This window comes from Chiloscyllium plagiosum, chromosome 12 (assembly GCF_004010195.1).
Source record: "Chiloscyllium plagiosum isolate BGI_BamShark_2017 chromosome 12, ASM401019v2, whole genome shotgun sequence".
Lineage (NCBI taxonomy): Eukaryota > Metazoa > Chordata > Chondrichthyes > Orectolobiformes > Hemiscylliidae > Chiloscyllium > Chiloscyllium plagiosum.
In genome coordinates, this window is record NC_057721.1 from 14538227 (window position 1) to 14562620 (window position 24394).

Here is a 24394-nt window from a genome sequence, read left to right on the forward strand (position 1 = left end):
CTAAATTAATCTAGTCTCATTTGCCAGCACTTGGCCCATATCCCTCCCTATTCATATATCCATCCAGAATCCTTTTAAATGTTGTAATTGTACCAGCCTCCACATTTCCTCATTCCATACACACACCACCCTTTGCGTGAAAAAGTTGCCCTTTAGGTCCCTTTTAAACCTTTCCCCTCTCACCCTAAACCTATGCCAAGTTAACTCAATCGGCAGGATGGTCAGTTTGCAATGCAGAATGATGCCAATAGTTTGGATTCAATTCCCACACTGGCTGAGGTTACCATGAAGGACCCTCCTCCTCAACCTCTCTCTTCACCTGAAGTGTGGTGACCCTCAGATTAAATCACCACCAATCATCTTGCTCTTTAGTGAGATGGTGGTGACTTTATCTTTACTTTTCATAGCAGGCCAGATGATTGCAAAGAATGACTAAAAGTTTAATCATGAGAAGGAAATTAGACCATGAGAAGAAGTTAGCTAGAAATGTAAATGTGGATAGCAAGAGTTGTCAAAGATATTAGAAATGAAAAGAGGAAGTAATGTAAGTGTTAGCCCTCTGGATTGTGAGAGTTAATAGTAGATAAGAAGGAAATGGCAGATGAAGAAGATATAGAATGTAGGGAAATTTAAAAATGTCCATATTACAGGGGAGGAAGTGGTGGATGTCTTGAAAAGCATAAAAATGGATAAATCCCCAGGAACTTGACAGGTGTAGCCTAGAACTCTGTGGGAAGCTAGGGAAGTGATTGTTGGGTCTTTTACTGAAATATTTGTATCATCGATAGTCACAGGTGAGGTGCCGGAAGACTGGAGGTTGGCTATTGTTGTGCCACTGTTTAAGAAGGGTGGTAAGGAGAAGCCAAGGAACTATAGATCAGTGAGCCAGACGTCGGTGGTGGGCAGGTTGTTGGAGAGAACCTGAGGGACAGGATATACATGTATTTGGAAAGGCAAGGACTGATTAGGGATAGTCAACATGGCTTTGTGCGTGGGAAATCATTCTCACAAACTTGATTGAGGTTTTTGAAGAAGTAACAAAGAGGATTGATGAGGGCAGAGTGGTAGATGTGATCAAAATGGACTTGAGTAAGGCATTCGACAAGGTTCCCCATGGGAGACTGATTAGCAAGGTTAGATCTCATGGAATACAGGGAGAATTCGCCATTTGGATACAGAACTGGCTCAAAGGTAGAAGACAGAGGGTGGTGGTGGTGGAGGGTTGTTTTTCAAACTGGAGGCCTGTGACCAGTGGAGTGTCACTAGCATCGCTGCTGGGTTGACTACTTTTCATCATTTAAATAAATGATTTGGATGTGAGCATAAGTGATACAGTTAGTAAGTTTGCTGATGACAACAAAATTGGAGGTGTAGTGGACAGCGAAGAAGGTTACCTCAGATTACAACGGGCTGAGAAAAGGCAGATGGAGTTTAATTTAGATAAATGCGAGGTGCTGCATTTTGGGAAATCAGATCTTAGCAGGATTTATACACTTAATGGTAAGGTCCTCGGGAGTGTTGCTGAACAAAGAGACCTTAGAGTGCAGGTTCATAGCTCCTTGAAAGTGGAGGCACAGGTAGGTAGGATAGTGAAGGAGGCTTTTGGTATGCTTTCCTTTATTGGTCAGAGTATTGAGTACAGGAGTTGGGAGGTCATGCAGCAGCTGTACAGGACATTGCTTAGGCCACTGTTGGAATATTGTGTGCAATTCTGGTCTCCTTCCTATTGTGAAACTTGAAAGGGTTCAAAAAAGATTTACAAGGATGTTGCCAGGGTTGGAGGACTTGAGCTATAGGGAGAGATTGAATAGGCTAGGGCTGTTTTCCCTGGAACTTCAGAGGCTGAGGGGTGACCTTATAGAGGTTTATAAAATCATGAGGGGCATGGATAGGATAAATAGACAAGGTCTTTTCTCTGGGTTAGGAGAGTCCAGAACTAGAGGGCATAGGTTTAAGGTGAGAGGGGAAAGATATAAAAGGGACCTAAGCGGCAACCTTTTCATACAGAGGGTGGTGCGTGTGTGGAATGAGCTGCCAGAGGAAGTGGTGGAGACCAGTACAATTGCAACATTTAAAATGCATCTGAATGGTATATGCATAGGAAGGATTTGGAGGGATATGGGCTGGGTGCTGCCAGGTGGGATTAAATTGGGTTGGGAAATCAGTCAGTATGGATGAGTTAGGCCGAAGGGTCTGTTTCCATGCTGTACATCTCTATGACTCTTTGACTCTAAAATTTTGCTACTGACTTTGCTATAACAAACACAAAAACATTTCAGTAATAGCTAAAAATGAGGAGGTGGAAGGGAGTGGGGAACCTGATGACATTATACTAGGGAAGTGGTACTGAGCAAATCAATGGAGTTGCAATGTGGAAGTTGAAAGACCCTGATGGATTTTGTCCTCGGATCTTGAAAGAGATGGCTAGTCAGGTATAGATGTGTTGCTGTTAATTTTCCAAAGTTCTCTAGGTTGAGAAAAGTGCCCATCAGGCCATAAAGTAGCAAATATAACCCTACTATTCAAGAAGGGAGGGAGTCAGAAAACAGGAAGCTCTCGGCCAGTTGGTTTGAGGTCTGTTGTGGAGAAGGTATTAGAATTGATCATTAAGGAGGCTATTACTTGACCTCCAAAAAGGTTCAGGCATTTGGGAAAAGTCACCATGGTTCTGTGATGAGGAAATCATATTGGAATCCCTGCGATGTGAATAAGGGGCAATGTAAAAATGTACTATCTTTGGATTTCCATAAGGCATTTGACAAGGTGACACAAAAAAAAGGCTATTGTGTAAAGCAGTAGAGAATAACATATTGGCATGGATGGAAAACTGGCTGGCTGGCAGAAAGCAGGAAATAGGCATAAATGGGTCTTTTCCTGCTTGGCAGTAATGCGATGTATGCAGTTCTGTTTGGGTCTGTGCTGGGGACTCAGATTTCTTACAAATTACATCAGTAACCAAGATGAAGAGAGCGAAGGCATGGTAGAGGCAGAAAGATAATCTGGAATGTATGTTGCGAAGAGGACATGTGGAGATTGCAGACAGATATGGTTAGGTTGAGTGGGGCAAAGATTCGGCATTTGGAATATATGCAAATGTGCTAAAATGTGAAATTGTTCACTTGGACAGCAAGAATTTTTTAAAAAGTATATTAAAAGCAAATGGAGAACATCTGCATTGTAAATTGCAGAGGGATCTAGATGTTCTAGTGTCTGAATCACAAAATGTTAGTATGCAGGAACAGCAAGCAATTAAAGGTTTAATGCTATGCAATCCTTATTTTCAAGTCGAATTGATTGTGTAAAATAAGTAAGGATGTTATGCTGCATTTACACATTAGTGAGACCATATCTTGAATATTGTGTGCAATTATAATCTCCTTACTTAAGGAGGGTTGTAAATGTTTTGGAGGTGGCTTTACTGGAGTTTCACTTACTCGACTGATACCTCAAATGAGTGGGCTGACTTATCTGGAAAGGTTGGATAGACGTGATTTGTATTCAGTGGAGTTGAACTGAGTGGCTCGCCATCGGGTGTAAGTAGCACAGTGTGGCTTTGTTAGAATAAGGATAGTTTTGAGGTGAGAAGCACACGTAGATAATAGTCTCTTAACAATGTAAAGGTAAGGTTAGAATTTAGCATCTCACAGATTACCATGTTTAGTAATCTATGTTGTTAATATGCAATAAACAGTTCTACAGAACAGTAAGCCTGAAGAAAAAGGTATTAACTTTGCCTTCTCAACCAGTCTGTCTTGAACCCAAACTCTTGGGTATGGCCCTAAAACCACATGACAAAAGAAAGGCATTCGTTACATTCCACCTCATCTTTGTGATTATCAACATGTTTTGCTTTTGGATCAATGTGGAAACAGTAGAGAATAATTGAGCAGCTCTTTCAAAAACTGAGGGGTCATAATGGACTGGACAGTCTCCTCTTATCGATCTGATTAGAAAACAACACAAATCAGGAGTTCCTGTGGTTCTGAATTGCTCAGTTTCATCAACAGGTTTCTTACACTCTTAATAAATCCAAAGAGCATATTTTCAGTACCTGTTGTATTCTGTGGTGATGGTGTAGTGTACACTGTAAGAGAAGGACATGATTTCAGATCAGAAAATCAATAGCCTCACACTGTCTGCAACATTACTTTATAAATCATCCACACATGAGGGCACTGGTAAACTGTTTTCACAAAAAGAAGTTCCAAAAGATTAGATAGTAAAATTTTCAATTTTTCATGAATATAATTGTGTATTCTGTCCCATTTCCTCAAACAAGTTTGTTTGTGCTGTTTGGAAGGCACATTTATTCCCAGTCATCAAATATCAATTTTCAATTGTAATCAGCCTAAACAGAAAATTGTCTAGTAATATTAACATTAATTCTAAAAGTCATTAATCTTACCATTTAAAACTGTGTGAATAACAATGCTCAGAGAAACAAATATCTACCTAGAAACCTCCAAACATCAAGAAAGTATGAACTCACACTGATGGACCATTTCCTTTGTTGGTGTCAGTACAAGCCAGTCATGAGCAGGTGACAGCTTGCTTCTGTAGTTTACATTCATTAATGTTTTCCCAATGCATTGGCACCAGTGATAAGGGGTGTGACAATACAATATGATCTGACTATTACTCTCACTATTCATCATTGTGAACCTTACCGGAGATGAGGAAATGCAAAATTAAGGGGAAGGATTTGCCACTTATTTTTCCTGGTGAGAGAATGAACTCAAAGGCATTCATAGAAATAGTAAAATAAATCAAGCTTTGTCCATTGATATATAGCTTTCTTCATATTTAAATGTATAAATCAATTATCGAACAGGTGGTAACATTGGTAAAGGAATTCCCTGTGAAATGATTACAGACAGGTAAGTTTGATTTATTTTTATAATTGTGCATGGTGTATGCCCTTTGTTGAGTAATTATTGACCATCCTTAATTGTCCTTGATGTTGGTGATGGTGAGCAGTCTTCTTAAACCACTACAGTCTACATGAAGTAGGCATACTGTAACTGTTTTCTAATCTTCCACCAAACCCAGGTAAACTATATGGACACCCGTCATTTGTGGCAAGGCTTTCACAATGTAATGGGCTGCAAAATAAAGCTAAATGGAATCACGGGCAACAATACACCCTAACCCAATGCTTTCTCAGCTTGCTTTGAACAGAAGCTGAGTGAACTAATGTCACCTGTCCCAATAGCATCTGGTGAGCCTTGATCCTTTGCCATTTACCTACTGACGCAACAGATCCATGGCAAACGCCATCCCCCGACCCTATCCTCACCCCTGGAACATCTGGATACCCTTTGTCAGGCTCCTACTTTTTGACTACAGCTCTGTCTTCAACACCATAATTCCAAACAAACCCATCTCTGAGACCTAGGTCTTTACTCCTTACCTCTGCAACTGGATCCTCAACCTCCAACCCTATAGACTGCAATCAGTAAGAATAGACGACAACATCTAGGTGGCACAGTGGCACTATGGTTAGCACTGCCACCTCACAGTGCAGGGATCCGGGTTCGATTCCTGCCTCAGGTGATGTCTGTGTGGAGTTTTCACGTTCTCCCTGTGTCTGCATGGGTTTCCTCTGGGTGCTCTGGTTTCCTCCCACAGTCCAAAGATGTGCGGGTCAGGTGAATTGGCCATGCTAAATTGCCCATAGTGTTAGGTGCATTAGTTAGGGGTAAATGAAGGGGAATGGGTCTAGGTGGGTTACTCTTTGGAGGGTAAGTGTAGACTTGTTGAGCCAAAGTGCCAGTTTTCATACTAATCTCCTTCACCATAATCCACAACACTGCATGCTCAGCCCCCTATATACTTGTTATAAATTCACAACTGTGTGGCCAAATTCCACACCAACTCCGTTTACAGGTTTGGTGATGACACCACCACGTTAGGTCAGATTTCAAACAATGGTGAAACAGAATACAGGAGAGAGATTTGCTTTGCGGCACTTTACACTTAGTGTAAAGCCAACAATCTCTCTATCAATGACAGCAAAACAAAGGAGCTGGTCATTGACTTCAGGAAGTGGAGTGGAGGGCACATCCCTGTGTGTATCACTGGTGCTGAAGTGGAGATGGTCGACAGTGTCAAGTTCCTGGGAGTGATAATCACCAACAATCTGTCCTGGTCCACCCACGGTCAATATGATGGTCAAGAAAGCACAACAATGCCAATATTTCCTCAGGAGGGTAAGGAAATTTGGCATGTCCACACAGACTCTTAACAATTTTTATAGGTGCACCACAGAAAGCATCCTATCTGGATGCATAACAACATGGTATGGCATTTTCTCTTCCCCAGACCAATAAACTACCGAGAGTCATGAACACGGCCCAGCCCATCATGCAAGCCAGCTTTGATCCATTGGCTCCATCTATACTTCCTGCTGCATCAGGAAAGCAACCAACATAATCAAAGACACCTCCAGCCTTGGTTATACTTTCTTCTGTCCTCTTGCATCATGGCAGAAGATATAAAAGTTTGAATACACATATGAACAGATTTAAGAACAGCTTCTTCCCCACTGTTATCAGATTTTTGAAAAGACCTCTCAAATGCTAATTCTGATCTCTCTCTCTCTGCTCCTTTTCTGCAGCTGTAATACTCTGTTCTGCATTCTCCTCTAATACCCTAATGCACTTTGTGTGGTACAATCTGCCTGTAAATCATGCGAAATACCATTTTTCACTTTATCTTTATACATGTGACAACAATAAATCAAACTCAAGCCAGGGCAGTGCATTTTTAACAAAGAATCTCTGAATATTAAAGTCACATATTCGATCTTACTTTGAATCATTTGAAGCACAACACTTTACTGGAAGCATGCACCTCTGTTTTAACCTAATACCTTAATATTATCCCAGACCCCTTCAGAGCTAAAGGGTGAATCTACAGGAAAACAGGATGCTGGGTATTTTTTCAATGTCTTTTTTGATTGGCCAAATGGTTTAAATTAGAATACATTATTGCTGCAGAAGAGTACAATTTAAAGACATTTTTAAAATATTTAACATCCAAATGAATTAACTAAATAGGATAGAAATAACTCTGCGGGTAATGCATTGCAGCTGTAGTATGTGGGAGCTGATGGATGCTGGTGCAAACCAGTGGCCACAGCTGCAGCAACTGTTGGCTGCTGTAGCAACATCAGCTCAAAGATGACAATCAGGAGGCTATACCGGAGACATTGTGACAGGTCAGGGAGGGGGAGTGAGGTACCAATACAGTGTATTTCAGGAGAGAGATTTTTAATTGCATCAAATTTGGTTAAGGTCAGGAACAGGAGGATATGTCTGGGAGTCAGGCAGGTATGAGGATCCAAAATTTAGCTTTGGAGAAGCCTCGGCCACTTTTCTAAAAGGTATGTGTTTCTTGCTCTCAGTGTGGACAGGGAGACTGCAGGGAGGATGAGTGAACTGACCACAGCACCGTATTCCAAAGTCCTATTCAAGTGAGGCAGGACATGAGAAATGTGGTATTAGTGGGGGGATACCATGTTAGGACATGAATATTGTCCTCTGCAGCAAAGGCAAAGAACCCTGAAGGCTGTTTGCCTACCTGATGCCAAGGACATATCTTCTCAGCTGAGTAGGAACTTGGAATTGGGGCGTGGGGTGGGGGGTTAAGGTTGTCATAGTCCATTTAGATGCCAACAACTTAGCTAGGATTAGGAAAAGAGGTTCTGCTGACCAATTTGGAGATGTAATATCTTAATATGCACACCAGGTAATGAAGTAAGTATTGTGTGTAAACACCTTGCCAGAGGCAAAATCACATCAGTGATGCCTGACAGATACTAGGTATCTGGGCCATGTAGATTTAAAATAATCAGCAAAAGTCCAAACGGCGGGAGGTTGACCAGAAAATGCTCAATCAGTTGTTATTGTTTATACCGAAGTGAATGAAAAATTGGAGCAGGTTGAATCGTACTGTAATGATATACTTCAAATAGAGAAATGCGCATGCTTATTGGGAAAGAGCTGGGCAGTAGGACCAATTGAATAGCACAAGACATAAAGAGCTAAATAGCCACCCTCTACCTTATGATTGTCTGCTGAAACATGAACAATTTTCTGTGGCGCTCAATTACAACATCAGATTTCTTATATCCTTACTATTTTCAAAAAGCTCATTTCAGTACCTGTTGTGTTCTGTGTAGTGGATGTTCCATCTGCAGGACTGTTGTTCACTGCAAGGAAAGTATCCTGTTTCAGATTAGTCGATTAGCCTAGTCTTGTCCATAACATTGCATTGTATTTGTACAAAGAATTGGAACCATGTTAGGATTTAATTGCTAACCATTATATATTTGAGTTGAATAAACCCAGATCATTTCTTCTGAATCCTTTCTTAATTAAATCAGCTCAAAGTGACAATGACAGAAATGCTGGAGAAAAAAATGTTAACATTTCGAGTCCAGTATGACTCCTCTTCAGAACTGAAAGGTATTGGAAAGTATATTTTGTGACAGAGGCAGAGAATGGATGGTAGAGGCACAGTGCAAAAGACAAAGGGATTATTCATGATAATGGAGGTGAAAAACAGCCAAAAAATGGGTGCAAATTAAGGTGTGAAGGGAGAGAACTCTACTGAGAACAAAAGTGATCAGGACACAGACAAGCCAAGACTTTAACCGGGTGGAGAATGTAAGGAAAATGTAGTCTAAACATCATGCATCAGGTTCTGAAGTTGTGGGATTCAATATTGAGACATAACTCAAAGAGAAATAAGCTCAGAAATTTTAATCATTAATTCAAAGAGTTGCTTATCTCCCCAGTAATAATGTTATCACTGATAACGAGAGGAGAATTGACTGTTTAACCGCCATTTACCAATTATAAAGTGACAGTTACCACAACAGGTTGTTAACTAATTTTTTTTGATGAAATTACAGTAGTGTTTTTCTGAGTGGCCGGTTTGAGATTGCCATAATTAAGGCAATTAGATCGAACAATTATTCTTTATTCAGTCCTCCTTTTGTATCATCATGTATCTTAAAGGAGACATGAATGGCAGAGTGAGCATAATTTTGTCAGTTGATGCACCTTAGTGAGAAGGAGCTCAATTACATTTGTACAGACATTGAAACAAACATTTGTTCATTAATGTACAAAATTAACTTTCAAAATCTCTCAATCACCTATTTGTAATTACCGGCCCCAGGTGAAATAGTCATCTTGGTAAAGGCATTTCTTGTGAAAGATAACAAGCAGTCAGATCAAATAGGCTTGATTTTCATCTTGACATTCAAAGTGGAAAATCTGGTGAAGTGGTGTTTTTTTTAACCACCCAATGTTAGTGATTAAGAAAACCAACTGAGGAATTTAAATGTTTCAATCTGATAGTGCAAGCTCTAAATCTGTTGAAGTGGTAAATTAACACCAGTTTTGCAATGTTGTGACGGTCCTCAGCTCAAATCACATTTCCAGTACCTGTCCTATTTGATGAAAAAATATGATCTGATTTGAAATGCACAACATGATGAGTTGATGGGAGTAGTGCCGATAGTAATTATTCAGAAGGGCATTGTATAAATAATGGAGAAAGAGTAATTTCCAGGTTTATATGGGAGGAGCAGCAGAATGGGATTAATCCAGCAGGTCTTTGATAAAATACATTAGGTGTTTCTTGCAGTTCTGAATGGTTCAGAATTTCAACACGTTTCTTACACTCAAAATATCTCCAAACAGCACATTTTCAGTACCTGTTGTTATCTGTGGAAGTGATGTCTCAGTGTCTGTCGTAATGTTCACTGCAAGAGAAGGACATGATTTCAGATCAGACAATCACCAGCTTCACTGTGTCCTAGACATTACTTAGTAAATTGTCCACGCATTATTGAACAGGCATTTATTTTCACAGAACGATCTACTTATCATTTTATTGTAAAATGTCTTTTTTTTTCTGTTTGACCTATCATAGGAGATTAATGTCCTTCAAGTTAATTCTCCTGGATTTGAGGTCCAACCCTCTTTACTTTCAGCACAGTACTTTCTGTTCCTTTTCTGTTTATTGGCTTGAAACTTACGGGTTCTCTTGTCTGCTCTGTGCTGTTCTTGCATGCAGCTTGTAATGTCTTTGCTATTTTAAGTTAGGCACAATTTCTAGTGGTTCAGCATGAGGCTGACTGCTGTCAGTCATTCAAATTTGAAATGGGCTTTTAGATAGGGCTGATATGACTTAGTTCCGAAATGCAGTTTACAAGGAAATCCTGGTTTTGTCGGGTTCTGCACTGCGGGAAGTTCTGCATTGCTGTTATCCTTTATATGCAGCAATTCTCCTTAATCTTCAAGCTTGGTAATGCTGGTTTCTCCCTTGTTCTGCTTTTAGTTTAAAGGAGAAATCCACTGCACATCGTGCAATAAAAGTCATGCGTTACTGAAACGTAACACAAATGAGGCACATAGATTCTGTTTACTTGAAGACCTCTGGTAGGTTTATTTAGATTAGACCAACAGAAGGCTGGAAGAAGGCATCAATCCATGGCAGCATTGGGAGGTGGAGAAGCTGACGTTCCTGAAGGAGGGTTACACCTGAAACATTGACTTCTCCACCTCCTGATGCTGCTTGGCTTGCTGTGTTCTTCCAGCCTCCTACTTTGAAATTCAGCATCTGCAGGTATTTTTTTTGTCTCTAATTAGGTTTATTTAGGTGGCAGGGCTTGTATGCTTGTGGCAGGCCAAGCATTTGTACATCTGTACAGGGGCTTTTATTGTTGAAATAGGGGTATATATTTAGCTTGCCTTACTGGGCAAAACTCTTTAGCATTGTGATACAGCCAAGCAGCTTCTGTGGTTTAAATAATCCAGCACAAAGCCCCTGGAGAAACTCTGACAAAGAGTCACCTATCCTCGACACATTAGCTTATTCTCTCTCCACGGATGTTTACTGACGCATTGAGATCTCCGGCATTTGTTGTGTTCAGTCCTGGAGAAACTCAGCAGGCCCTGGCAACATCTCATTTCAGACTAGAAACATTAACTACATTTCTCCCTCTGTAAATGCTGCCAGGTCTGCTATGATTTTTCAGCATTTTCTGTTTTTAGTTTAGATATTCCAGCATCTACAGAACTTTTATTGACTCCTGTTGGTGCATTTGCTTTTTAGTGCAGAAGAAGATGCAGCAGCTTATGGTGATGGAAAGCAAATAAAATTAAATTTATCGATCAGCAATGAGGTGGGCACATCATTGTATATCATGTCACTGAGCCAAGTCAATACCAGCAATGTGTCAGAAGTGTACACAGCGTATACACTGCAGCTGCTTGAAGCAAATGACCATGTGTGGAAGTGAAAAGGGGAGCATCACTCAGTGTCTTTTAAGGGAACCTAATGTCAGTCAGGAAGTACCACAGCAGTCAGGGACATGGTCAGATACCAGTCGGAGAGCTAGCCACCATCAGTCAGGGAGTTAGTTTTACGAGTCCAAAGGTAAATGATCTTGCAACCCAGGATTGAGCATCAGAGAGTCCAAGATCAAATAGAAGCAGACCAGGGAATATCGGTAGGCTCCATGGGGTGGCTCACAGTAACTTGGGCCTGTTGTGTTAAGTCATTCCAGAGGGTGGGAAGTTGAACTCAAGCCTTTAATGATCAGGGAGCTCATCAGGCACTATGGGGGAAACTGGTAGATCATGGCTGGAAATGGGATTCATTGTACAGGCATATGAACTGACTGAGTCAATAATAAAATATATCAAGAACTTTCTGGTGGGGGGGGGGGGTTCTATTTCAACAACAAGTTTCTTATATTCTTAATATTTACAATCAGCACATTTGTAGTATTTAAAATCATAGAATCATACAGTACAGGAGAAGTTTTTCAGAGCATCAAGTCTGTACCGCCTTATCTGTATGTGATGCCACTTACCTGCGCTAGGCCCACAGCCTTGAATGTTGCCCCACTCCTCCATGTACCTTTCAAAGGTTGAGAGTTTTCCCACCTCAACTGCCCTCCCAGATAGTGCATCCAGACTTCTACCACCCTCTGGGTGAAAATGATTTTCCTCAAATTCTTTGTAAACCTCCTGCCTTTCACTTTAAAATTATGCCCACTTGTTACTCGATTGAGGGGAGCAGCTGCTATCTATTCACCCTATCTGTGCCTCCACATAATCTCTATCATGTCAACTCCTCAGCTTTCTCTGTTCCAAAGAAAGCAAACCAAGCTTAGCCAGTCTCTCTTCATAGCTGAAATGATCTACTCCAGGCAACATCTTGGTGAATCTCCTCCAGTGCCTTCCGATAGCGTGGTGACAAGAACTGCACACAGTCCTCTTCCTGTTGCCTAACCAGAATTCGGTACTACTCCAACATAAATCTCCCTGCTCTTATAATCTCTGCCATGGCTGATAAAGGCAAGTGTCCCATATCCTTTCTTAACTACCCTATTAACCTGTTCTGCCACCTTTGGGGATCTGCGGCAGACACCCCTAGATCCCTCTGTCCCTCTGAGCTTCCTAGTGTCTGGCCATTGATTGAGTACCCCCTTGTCTTATTCCTTCTTCCAAAGTGCATTACCTGTTGTGATCTGTGGAGATGATGTCCCATTGGTAAACATGGAGTCCCCTGTAATGGAAGAACATAATTTTAGAGCAGAAACTCAACAGCCTCAGGCTGACTATGGCATTACTTTGTAAATTATACATAGAATTTTGTAAGCTACTTGAGGGTTTGATTGCAAAGTATGACTTGTTTTATGAATTGATAATTTATGCACCTTTCCTTCCAAGTCCTTATTTGAAATGGACTCAACACAAAGAGAAATAATGTTAGAAATTTTCATTTGAGTACTAAGAGTCATGAACCTCCTCATTAAAGTTGTTGATCTTCTGAGAAATGATTACTTTCTCTGGGTATCGGAGGCAGTGCAAGAGGAAGTTCACTAGGTTGGTTCCAGACTTGGAGGGATTTTCTTTTGAGGAGAGGTTGAGTACCCATTGAGGTTGAAAAGCAATAGAGGTGACTAATTTGGAACATAGAAGGTTCTTAAGGGAATTAATGGGGAAGGGGAGGAAAGGTTGTTTCCCCTTATGAGAAAATCTAGGACCAGGTACCTAAATTTCAGAATAAGGGGTTGTCAAGTTAGAATGGAGATGAGGGATTTATCCGCTAAGAGGATAGTCATTCTGTGGAACTCTTGACCAGAGGGGATTGTGGAGGCTAGGTTGGTAAATATACTCAAAGCTGAGGGATAAAGAATTTTAATCTTTAAGGGAAATCAAGGATGAAGGGGATAAAAGAGAATGTTGAATTAAGGATTATCAGATCAGCCATGAACTCACTGGTGGAACAGACTCAAATGGCTGAATGGCCTACATCTTAGGGTGCTCAGTGCACTGCCAGTGATAAACTCACAATTTGATCATGAATCCCTAAGAGGTGTGTTTTAAACACAATTCACTGATGGTTTATTATTATAAAAGCTATATTTTTGTTTTTCTGGTGTCCAACTAGTTACTATGGTCGTGTGATAATTAAGGGATGTAAATCTTACAATTACTTCTCTATCGTAGAACACACTTTTATAACATCATGCATCTTAAAGGAGATACTCATGGTTAATTTAGAGAGTAGGCAGAAATTGTGAATTGATGTCCATTAGGGAGAAGGAGATCAAATATTCTTACACAGAAACAAAAATCAAATTTGTTCACTAATGTATAGAAACAACTTTCAAAACTTACTACTTCAAATACCTATTTGTTATTACCTGTCCCAGAAGAGCTAGTCTTATTGATAACAGGATTTCCTGTAAAAGATGACAAACAGTTAGATCAAATGTGCTTGATTTCCACCTCGATAGCCCGATGGGCTAACCTGGTGGAATGGGGTTTTATAAACTAGCACAATGCCATAGCTAACTGAGGAGCTTAAAAATTCCAATCTGATAGTGGAAGCTCTGTAAATCCACCATAATGGCAAAGGATCCCCAACTAATATCATTAATATTATAATCTACATGAAGAGTCCAATTTTGCTATCGCATTTTCACAATTCATGCAGCTGACACTATCTTCATTACACCATCAGTTCAGCAGTAGGTGTTCTGCTTTGACACAAATAAAGTGAACTAACGTAATCTCAGAAATCACATTGCTCAAACGTGCCCAGTTTGATGAGAAAATCTGATAGATTGTGGAACACACTACATGATGAGTTGGTGGAAGCAGTTCTGACAGCAAATGTGAAAAGGAAACCACATAAATACTGGGATTAGAGGGATTTTCTTATGAAGAGCGGTTGAGTAGCTTGGGTTTGTAGTCATTGGAATTTAGAAGCATGAGAGGTAACCATTGAAACATAGGAGATTCCTCGGGGTCTTAACAAAGAAGATGCTGAAAAGACTGCTTGCCTCTAGGAGAATCTAGGATGCGATGGCATATCTCAGAGTAAGGGGTCACCAAGTTATGACAGAGATGGGGAAGAAATTATTCTCCAGAGAGTTGTCCTTCTGTGGAGCTCGTTATCACTGAAGGGTTCAAGAGTATGAGTCATTGAATATATTCAAGGCTGAGATGAACAGATTATTAATCAAAGGTTCAAGACTAAGGCAGGAAAATGGTGTTGAAGGTTATCAACCATGATCACAATGGATTGGATGAAAAGGCCTTTTGCTGCTCCTACATCTTAAGGTCTCTGCACACCTACCATTTACACACTCACATTAACACTTAATTACTCCCACAGCTTTTCTGGATGTCTAACACAATTGATTATGCTTGTGTGATCGTCAAGGGACTTCAATCTGACAATTACTTTCTCTCTATCTAGTCTTCCCTTTTCTATCATTGTGCATTTTTAAGGAGATACCAGTGGCATACGTAGAGAGTGGGCAGAGTTTGTCAATTGATGTGCATTAGTGAGAAGGAGTTCATAAGCATTTGTGCAGTCATAGAAACAAAATCACATTTGTACATTAACGTATAGAATCAACTTACAAAACTTAATCCCTCAAACATCAATTTATAATTACCTGTCCCAAATGAGATGGTCATATTGGTAAATGAATACCCTGTAAAAATGACAAATGGTTAGATTGAATATGCTTATTTCCATCTTGGTAGCTGAAAGGACTAACTTTGTTGAGTTGAGTTTTATATATTAGCACATTGTCATAGACAAGAAAACCAACTGAGGAGCTTAAATATTCAGTTTGAATGTGCTAGCAATATGAAACAACTATTGTGGTAAATGAATCCCCAAAAACCTAACATCATTAAATTATCCCATGACATGACACTGTTGACTAATCAATATAAAAAATCCAAACTCAAAATTACATTTTCACAATTCATGCCATGGGAGTTTGGCTTCTCTGTATCATCAGAGCATCTGTACTCTCTGTTTTGAAACAAATAAAGTGAACAGACACAATCTCAGAAATCACATTTCTAAGGTGTGTTCTGTTTAAAAGGAAAATGTGATATGATCTGAAATGCACACATGATATAAAAGCAAACATTGGTGGAAAATCTGAACTCAACTTGCATTCTGAAGAAGTGTCACTAAACCTGAAACATTAACCCTGATTTCTCACCACAGATGCTGCCAAACCTACTGAGATTTTCCTCTGTGGAGGGAAGTTGAGTTCAGATTTTCCAGCAATTCCTGCTTATGTTCTGACTGCCAGCAGTTCTTTCCGTTTTTTATTTAGTACACTACATGATGAGTTGGCGGAAGCAGTTCTGATGCTAAAGGTGAAAAGGAAATTGGATAGATGCTGGAAAAGGAAAAATCTCCAGGTTTGTGTGGAAAGAGCAGGAGGGTGCAAATAATTGAGCAGCTATTTCAAACATCCTATATTGGCTTAATAAATCCCACAAACTCCTTCTGTCCTGTTTGATTTGATAAACAAAATGCACCAGTGATTCTAAATTGTTTAATTTTAACAACTGGTTTTTGTTTGCATTCTTGACATTTCCAAAGAGCATATCTGCAGTACCTGTTGTGTTCTGTGGAGATGATGTCCCAGTAATAGTCATGTTCACTGTAAGAAAAGGATATGATTTCAGATCAGACAATCAACACCCTTACCCTAATGACCTCACAGGACATTAGCACTTTACCTTTATATTACTATTCATTATTGTGAACCTTTAAGGGATTGAGGAAACCAAAATGGATGGAAGGGGAAGATTAATGATGAGACAGTAAACAATAATGTGTTTGTACAATTATTAAATAAAAATTATACTGCATCCATCAGTATATACCTGTCATTTTCAACTTTAAAATGATCAAAATGGATACAAGGAGGTAGAAGTGGAAGAGGAATTTCCTCTTTAAAAAAAGGTTACAGGAGGATAGTTTTGATCTGGTGATTTTCATTTTCATCACTTAGAAAACAACTTGGTGGAACTGCCTTCCAGAAAAAACAGATCGAAATTAATGGATAATGTTTGAGCCCATATGATGGTTTAATGCTCTTCTTACAAAGACTAGGCTGACACTTCCTTCCCGGAGAAAGTGAGGACTGCAGATGCTGGAGATCAGAGTCGAGAGTGTGGTGCTGGAAAAGTACAGCAGCATCCAAGGAGCAAGAGAGTCGATGTTTCGGGCATAAGCCCTTCATCAGGAATAACATTTCCTTCTGCAAATACTGGTAGTTCCAGAGCTTACTGCACTGGTGATGGGACAACATTAAGTGAACATAACTGACTGCGTGTCTTTTCTTTCTTGGAGCACGGTGCAACTTAAATGAGATGCTGGAGCCAAATAAACAGGGGGATAGAATGTGTCAACCAATGAGGAGAAAAATTAGCGTGCAGTTGTCAATCTGAATATTTAAATTTCTCAATTTGCAATTTTCTGTGTAGGTGTGTGGTACTTTTAGGAAAGGAATTTGTGATAAAAGATTACAAGCAGTCAGTTTGGTTGTGGTAATCTCCGTCTTTGACAAACTGTGAGGTGGTCATTTATGGAAGCCACTAACGCTCAGTAGCAGTAGTGTGTGCTACCTCCAAGATGCACTGCAGAAATTCACCAAAAATCCTGAAACAGAACCTTCCAAATCCATAATCACTTCCATCTAGAAGGACAAAGTCTAAAGGACTAAAAATGGGCAAAAAATTCTGGCCAGCTAGTGACCCTGATGTTTTGTTAGGTGGAATGATTAAAAATGAATGGCTGTGATATATAATAGGAGTCAGCCTGATACTGCAAACACTCCACATGCTCTGAAATTTCAAAATTACTACCAACTCTGTTAAATTGCTTACCCCCTGGGCCATGATTGTTGACCCAGTAATGTTGTAAATTGTAGTTCTTAGGTGAGACCAAGGTTTACAGTGCCAGCTGGATTATTGTTGAAAATTATAGACAATAAGTCTGTAACCCCAGGCTTTACAGCTGTAAGTGCCATCTAAACTCAACCTGGTACCTTCACTACTCGATGCTGCAGATATTGGCTTCACTGCACCATTTTCCCAGGAGTTCTCTCCGATTGGAAACAACTAAAGTGAACTATTGCAATCACAGAAATCCCATTTCCTGTACTGGAGTTATTTGATGGAAAAATGTGATATGATCTGGAATGCACTACATGATGCAGTTCTGGGAGGAACTGTTAAAAGGAAATTGGATAAATACTGGGACATGAGAAATTTCCAGGATTACGCAGTAAGTGCAGAAGTTTGGGAATAAAAGAGCTTTCTAATTACCTCTACAGGCACAATGGACTGAAGAGTCATGTTTTTTTAATGTCTAATTCTAATATAAAACAACAGTAAATTCCTGCATATCTTGAATGGGTCTGTTTTAACAACAGGTTGCTTACATTCGTAATATTTCCAAACAGCACATTTACAGTACCTGTTGTGTTCTGTGGAGCTAATGCCTAATAGGCATGGAATCCCCTCCAAAGGAAGTACATGATTTCAGATCAGAAATCAACAGCCTCATGCAGACAGTTGTGTTACTTTGCAAACTATGCTCAAAATATAAACTACTTGGGGATTTGATTGCAAAATGGTATAATTTTTCATGAATTGATGAGTTCTGAACCATTCCTTCCAAGGCCATATTTGAAATGGAATCTATCCCAAAGAGAAATAGTGTTGGATATAAATTCTAAGAGACTGATTAGATTCCCTATAGTGTGGAAACAGGCCCTTCAGCCCAACAAGCCAACACCGACCCTCCAAAAGAGTAACCCATCCAGACCCATTTCCCTCTGACTAATCCACCTAACACTATGGGCCAATTTAGCATGGTCAATTCACCTGACCTGCACACCTTTGGATCATAGGAGGAAGCCCACATAGACACAGGGAGAATGTGCAAACTCCACACAGACAGTCCCCCGAGGCTGGAATTGAACCCAAGTCCCTGGTGCCGTGAGGCAGCAGTGCTAACCACTGAGTCACTGTGCCACCCATTGAGCCTCTATGCAGCATGATCTCTCCTTCAAAAATGTTGATCTGCAGAAAAATAACTGCTTTTTCTGAGTATTGGACACAGTCCAGAGATGGTTCACTAGATTGATCCCAGGCTTGGAAGGATTTTGTTATGGGAGGTCGAGTAGTTTAGACTCTTATTCATTGGGCTTTAGAAGCAAGAGACGTGCCTTTATTGAAACATAGAAAAGACTTAGGAGACTGGCAGCAAATAAACAGCAGGACAGAATGTGTTAACTAATGTGCATCAGTGAGAAAGAAAACAAGAGCATTCAATCATATAAAAAACTGCCCATTTATATCTGCTTGTCAATTTGAATATTTAAATCTTTCAGCTGATTTGCAATTTTCCTTTGCAGGTGTAGCAAAAGCTAATATGCAATACAGAATGGGCACCTGGCAAATTCGACTCACCACTTTCTCTGAGTGGCCTCCTTGTTGGTCATCAGGGACCAGCATCTAAAGGGGTACACCCCCCAGATACCAGCCACATGCACTCTGCATTGATGGACATTGACACATACTGGATGCTAATCCCTACAAACCCACATGACACATCACCAATTCATTTTCAATTGATGTGCATTAGTGAGAAGGAGCGCATGTACATTTCTACAAGTTGCGTAAACAAGAATCAAATTTGACCATAGATGTGCAGATGTAACCATCAAAATGTAAATGCCTCAAAGGTCTAGTTGTGATTACCTGTCTCGGGTGAGGTGGTCATATCGCTGATGAAATTCCCTGTAAAAGATGACTAGTGGTTAGATTAAATGTGTTGTTCCACCTTGACAATCAAAGAGGTGAGCTGAAAATGTCTTGCTGGAAAAGCGCAGCGGATCAGGCAGCATCCAAGGAGCAGGAGAATCGACGTTTTGGGCGTGAGCCCTTCTTCAGGAATGTCCGATCAAAGAGGTGAACCTGGTAGAGTGGTGTTTTGACAAACAGCTGAAGGTCAAAGAATAAGAAAACTGAGGAGCTTAAACTGTTCCAATCTGATAGTAGTGTAGTGGCAAAATGTCCAATTGAATAATCCCATCACCATCCATGGTGTGATACAGTCAACATGTTACTGGGTGTCACCAAGTTCAACTATAAGAGCTTGATTATTGTAAGAGAGAAAAATTAAAACTTAACATGGCACTTTTCCAGTATGATGGGAATATGATCTGGAATGCATGACATGTTGCACTGGTGGAAGCAATACTGGCACTGACTGTCAAAAGTGAATTAGATAAATACTGGGAAAGGAGAAACATCTAGATTTATTAGAAAGAGCTGGAGAGCAGGAGTGGGAATAATTGAACGACTATTTCAAAATCTTTAGACTCAATGGACTGAACAGTGCCTTCTGTATTAATCAATAATTAAAGAGGTCAGGAGCTTCCTGTGGTTCTGAACAGCTCAACTTCAACAATTGTTTTTACATCCTTAATATTTCCAGAGAGTACATTTGCAGTGCCTGTTGTGTTCTGTGGAGATGGTGTCTCAGTAGCAGTCATGGTGTTCACTATAAGAGGAGATAATTTCAGATCAAACAGATCAACGGCCTCACCCTGTTGACAACCACACTTTATAAATCATCCACACATTAGGACACAGGTAAATTACTTTCACAAAATGACAAAATTAAGGATTATAATGAAAATGTTCAACTTTTCATGAATTCGAGAGTTACCGATTATTCCTTCCAACAGTGTGTTTCACCGAGTTTGTCTGTGTTGATTGGAAACGGCACCTTTTCCTGATCATAAATAGATTGTTTGTTGTCAAAAATCCACTTTTAAATTGAAACCAGGCCAACAAAACCAAATCTTGAAAGGTTAATGGCAAGGAGTTAACCCCATCAACTAAAGCTACAAGAGTGACAGTTTTCAGGGGATAAAACATATGCATTAGGTTATATGCATGCTTCCATAAACAATACAAATCATATTAATGAACCCACTCCCCCCTGGTGTCATTACATGAGCTGGTGATATTTGCATGTTCTAACAAGAAAATATGACCTGACTATTAATCTCATGGCTCATCATTAGGAACCTTTAATGAAATGCAAATGGAAAAAAGGATTGGGGTTGTCAATACTTGCACACAATGAACACAAAGACATTTGTATCTTCATTAAATAGAAATCAATGTTTGTCCATTTATATATAACTACCATTTTCAATTTTGAATTAGTCATGGAGTTAGTTCTGAAATGGATATAAGGTTGTAGAATTGAAAAAGATATTCCATGTTAAAAGTTTACAGGAGGATAGTTTTGGTGTGGTAGATTGTTATCATCATCACTTGGAAAATGGCCTTTCAGAGGACCAAATCGAAGCTAGTGGATTACGTCAGTACATGTGATGGCAAGATGTGCTTTGTACAACTACTTCACTGATGTTTTTCCTGAAATTGTTGGCATTTTCAGAACATGCTGTTCCATTGATGTTGAGGTGCTAAGTGAACATTCCTGTCTCTGTGCCTATTCCTTGTGGGAGCTCTTTCATCTGTATCACAGTACAATTAGATACTGGTGGCCAATAAACAGGGAGACAGAATGCATCAACCAATGTACATCAGCAAGAAGGAGAATAAGGGCATTCATTCAATTGTTTATAAAAAAAGACTTTGTCCATTGACGTGCAGTTGTCAATTTGAACATGTATAATTCTTAAAAAAAATTCACAGTTATCCATCACAGATGGTGTGGCAGTGTTAGGAAAAGAATTTGTGGTGATGCAGTTAGCTTGAATGAGTTCATTTCCATCTTGATAACTTGTAAAGTGGCCATTTATGGAACAAGTTTTAAGTTGGAAACTTGACCACGATATGTAACAGGAACTAGTCAGATACTGCTAACTCTTCACCTTATCTGATGTTAAAAAGATTATGAGCAATTCATTGGGAATATCAATGATGTCGCTGACTCCCTCGGCCCATGACTTGTGGCCCCATCAATGTTATAAATTAGAACATAAAATCATAAGATCTATGAGCAGAAATAAGCCATTTGGCCAATTGAGTCTGCTCTATCATACAATCGTGGCTGATATGTTTCTCAGCCCTGTTCTCCCTATAACCCTTGAACCCCTTGCTAATCAACAACCTATCTATCTCTGTCTTAAATATATTCAATGACTTGGCCTCCACAGCCCTCTGTGGTAATGAGTTCCACAGATTAACTACCCTCTGATTGAAAACATTTCTCCTCACCTCAAGTCTAAAGATCATCACTTTATCTGATGCTGTGCCCTCAAGTCTTAGTCTCTTTTACTGGTGGAAACATCTTCTCCACATCTACTCTATCCAGGCCTGTCAATATTTTGTAAGTTTCAATCAGATCCCCCTCATCCTTCTAAACACCATTGAGTACAGACTTACAGTCCACAACTGCTCCTCGTATGACAAGCACTTCACCCCCAAGATCATCGTTGTAAACCTCCTCTGGATCCCTCCAATGCCAGCACATTCTTCCTTAGATGTGGAGCACAAAACTGCTCACAATATTCCAAATGGAGTCTAACCAGAGCCTTATACAGCCTCAGCAGTGTTGTATTCTAGTCCTCTTGAAATGAATGCTAACAGTGAATTTGCCTTCCTAACTGACAATGGTACCTGCAAATTTACTTTAAGAGAATCTTGAACTAGGACTCCAAAGTCCCTTTGTGCTTCAGATTTCTGAAGATTTTTCCTGTGTACAAAATAGCCTAGAAATAGAAATGCCTTGATCCTCCTACCAAAGTGCATACCTTGTGCTTTCCCGCATTGTATTCCATCTGCCACTTCTTTGCCCACTCTCCTAGTTTGTCCAAGCCCTTCTCCAGCCTCCCAGCTTCCTCAATATGACCTGCCCCTCCAACTATCCTTGTGTCATCTGCAAACTTACCCACAATGCTCTCAGTTCATTCGACTAAATTGTTAATGTATAACGTGAATAATGGTGGTCCCAACACTGATCCCTGTGGAAGTCTACTAGTCACCAGCTGCCAGCTTGAAAACGAGCCATTTATTCCCACACTCTGCCTTCTGCCAGCCAGCCAGTGTTTTATCCATGCCAGTACGTTGCCCCTAATACAATGGGATCCTATCTTCCTGTGCAAAACCTTGTCTAAGGCCTTTTGGAAATCCAAATAGATCATGACTCCACTCTTTGCCTAACTTGCTTAACATATGACTATACATTTTGTCATTAGACTTCTACTCTATAAGAAATGTCAATGAACAACATGACACTTTCGAAATTCTTGGAATCAAAATTGGCTTCGTTGGATCTTTATCCCAGTAGTCTCGGTGGTTTTGAAAATTGCGCTTAAATATTATGATAATGTTTGGGAACTATATGTTTTTAATGAAAGAGCTGGAAACAATGCTGCATTAATCTAAAGAAAAACTTTAATGGCTGTTTACAATATTTACAAATTAAACTGCTGCATTGACTTTATCAGAACATTTCCCTCTCAGGTTCCACCTACATATGATTTGACATTACTTGACATCATTGATGATGCAGACTAACAATGAGCATGATAGTTATTATACCCTTTCATTTTACCAAACAACTATTCACGTTTTAACCTTTTCAGAAGGCAAGTATTATGATAATGTTTGTTACTGCAACCTCACTTGGACATGATCACCTATAAGCTCATCAGTTAATTTCCCTTTTTTATGTTCACCCATGAGCTGGTACAGGTCATAGAGTCATAGAGATGTACAGCACAGAAACAGACCCTTCGGTCCAACTTGTCCAAGCCGACCAGATATCCCAACTCAATCTAGTCCCATTTGCCAGCATCTGGCCCATATCCCTCCAATTCCTTCCTATTCATATACCCATCCAGATGCCTTTTAAACGTTGCAATTGTACCAGCCTCCACCACTTCCTCTGGCAGCTCATTCCATACACGTACCATCCTCTGAGTGAAAACGTTGCCTCTTAGGTCTCTTTTCTATCTTTCTCCTCTCATCCTAAACCTATGCCCTCTAGTCTGAACTACCCCACCCCAGTGAAAAGACTTTGTCTATTTATCCTATCTGTGCCCCTCATAATTTTGTAAACCTCTATAAGGTCACCACTCAGCCTCCGACGCTCCAGGGAAATCAGCCCTAGCGCCTATTCAGCCTCTCCTTATAGCTCAAATCTCCCAACCCTGGCAACATCCTTGTAAATCTTTTCTGAACCCTTTCAAGTTTCACAACATCTTTCCAATAGGAAGGAGACCAGAATTGCACACGATGTTCCAACAGTGACCTAACCAATGTCCTGCAACATGACCTCCCAACTCCTGTACTCTGACCAGCAAAGGAAAGCATACCAAACACCTTCTTCACTATCCTATCTACCTGCGATTCCACTTTCAAAGAGCTATGAACCTGCACTCCAAGGTCTCTTTGCTCAGCAACACTCCTGAGGACTTTACCATTAAGTATATAAGTCCTGCTAACATTTGTTTTCTCAAAATGCAGCACCTCACATTTATCTAAACTAAACTCCATCTGCCACTCCTCAGCCCATTGGCCCATCTGATCAAGATCCTGTTGTAATCTGAGGTAACCTTCTTCGCTGTGCACTACATCTCCAATTTTGGTGTCATCAGCAAATGTACTAACTATACCTCTTATGTTCACATCCAAATCATCTACATAAAAGATGAAAAGTAGTGGACCCAGCACCGATCCTTGTTGCACTCCACTGGTCACAGGCCTCCAGTTTGAAAAACATCCCTCCACCACCACCCTCTGTCTTCTACCTTTGAGCCTGTTCTGTATCCAAATAGTGAGTTCTCCCTGTACTCCATGAGATCTAACCTTGCTAACCAGTCTCCCAGGGAGAAACTTGTTGAACGCCTTACTGAAGTCCATATAGATTATATCTACCACTCTGCCCTCATCAATCCTCTTTGTTACTTTTTCAAAAAACTCAATCAAGTTTGTGAGACATGATTTCCCTCGTTTATAAAGCAATCAGTATTCACTTTGTTAAT

General features: G+C 40.1%; 1 protein-coding gene across 44 annotated transcripts in view; it reads right to left on the bottom strand.

The window, feature by feature from the left end:
* Positions 1–24394, bottom strand: part of LOC122554996 (adhesion G-protein coupled receptor G2-like) — a 226179-nt gene that overhangs the window by 65209 nt on the left and 136576 nt on the right. For 37 of the 44 annotated variants that reach the window (XM_043700548.1, XM_043700549.1, XM_043700544.1 and 34 more), the window contains 8 exons: positions 19125–19163; positions 15968–16012; positions 14999–15037; positions 13736–13774; positions 12544–12591; positions 9728–9775; positions 8165–8212; positions 4052–4084 (listed from right to left, as the gene is read on the bottom strand). In XM_043700548.1, the coding sequence (XP_043556483.1) occupies positions 4052–4084; positions 8165–8212; positions 9728–9775; positions 12544–12591; positions 13736–13774; positions 14999–15037; positions 15968–16012; positions 19125–19163 (339 nt within the window). The remainder of the gene's footprint in view (positions 1–4051; positions 4085–8164; positions 8213–9727; positions 9776–12543; positions 12592–13735; positions 13775–14998; positions 15038–15967; positions 16013–19124; positions 19164–24394) is intronic. The other 7 variants (XM_043700552.1, XM_043700535.1, XM_043700527.1 and 4 more) reach the window with 3 other exon arrangements.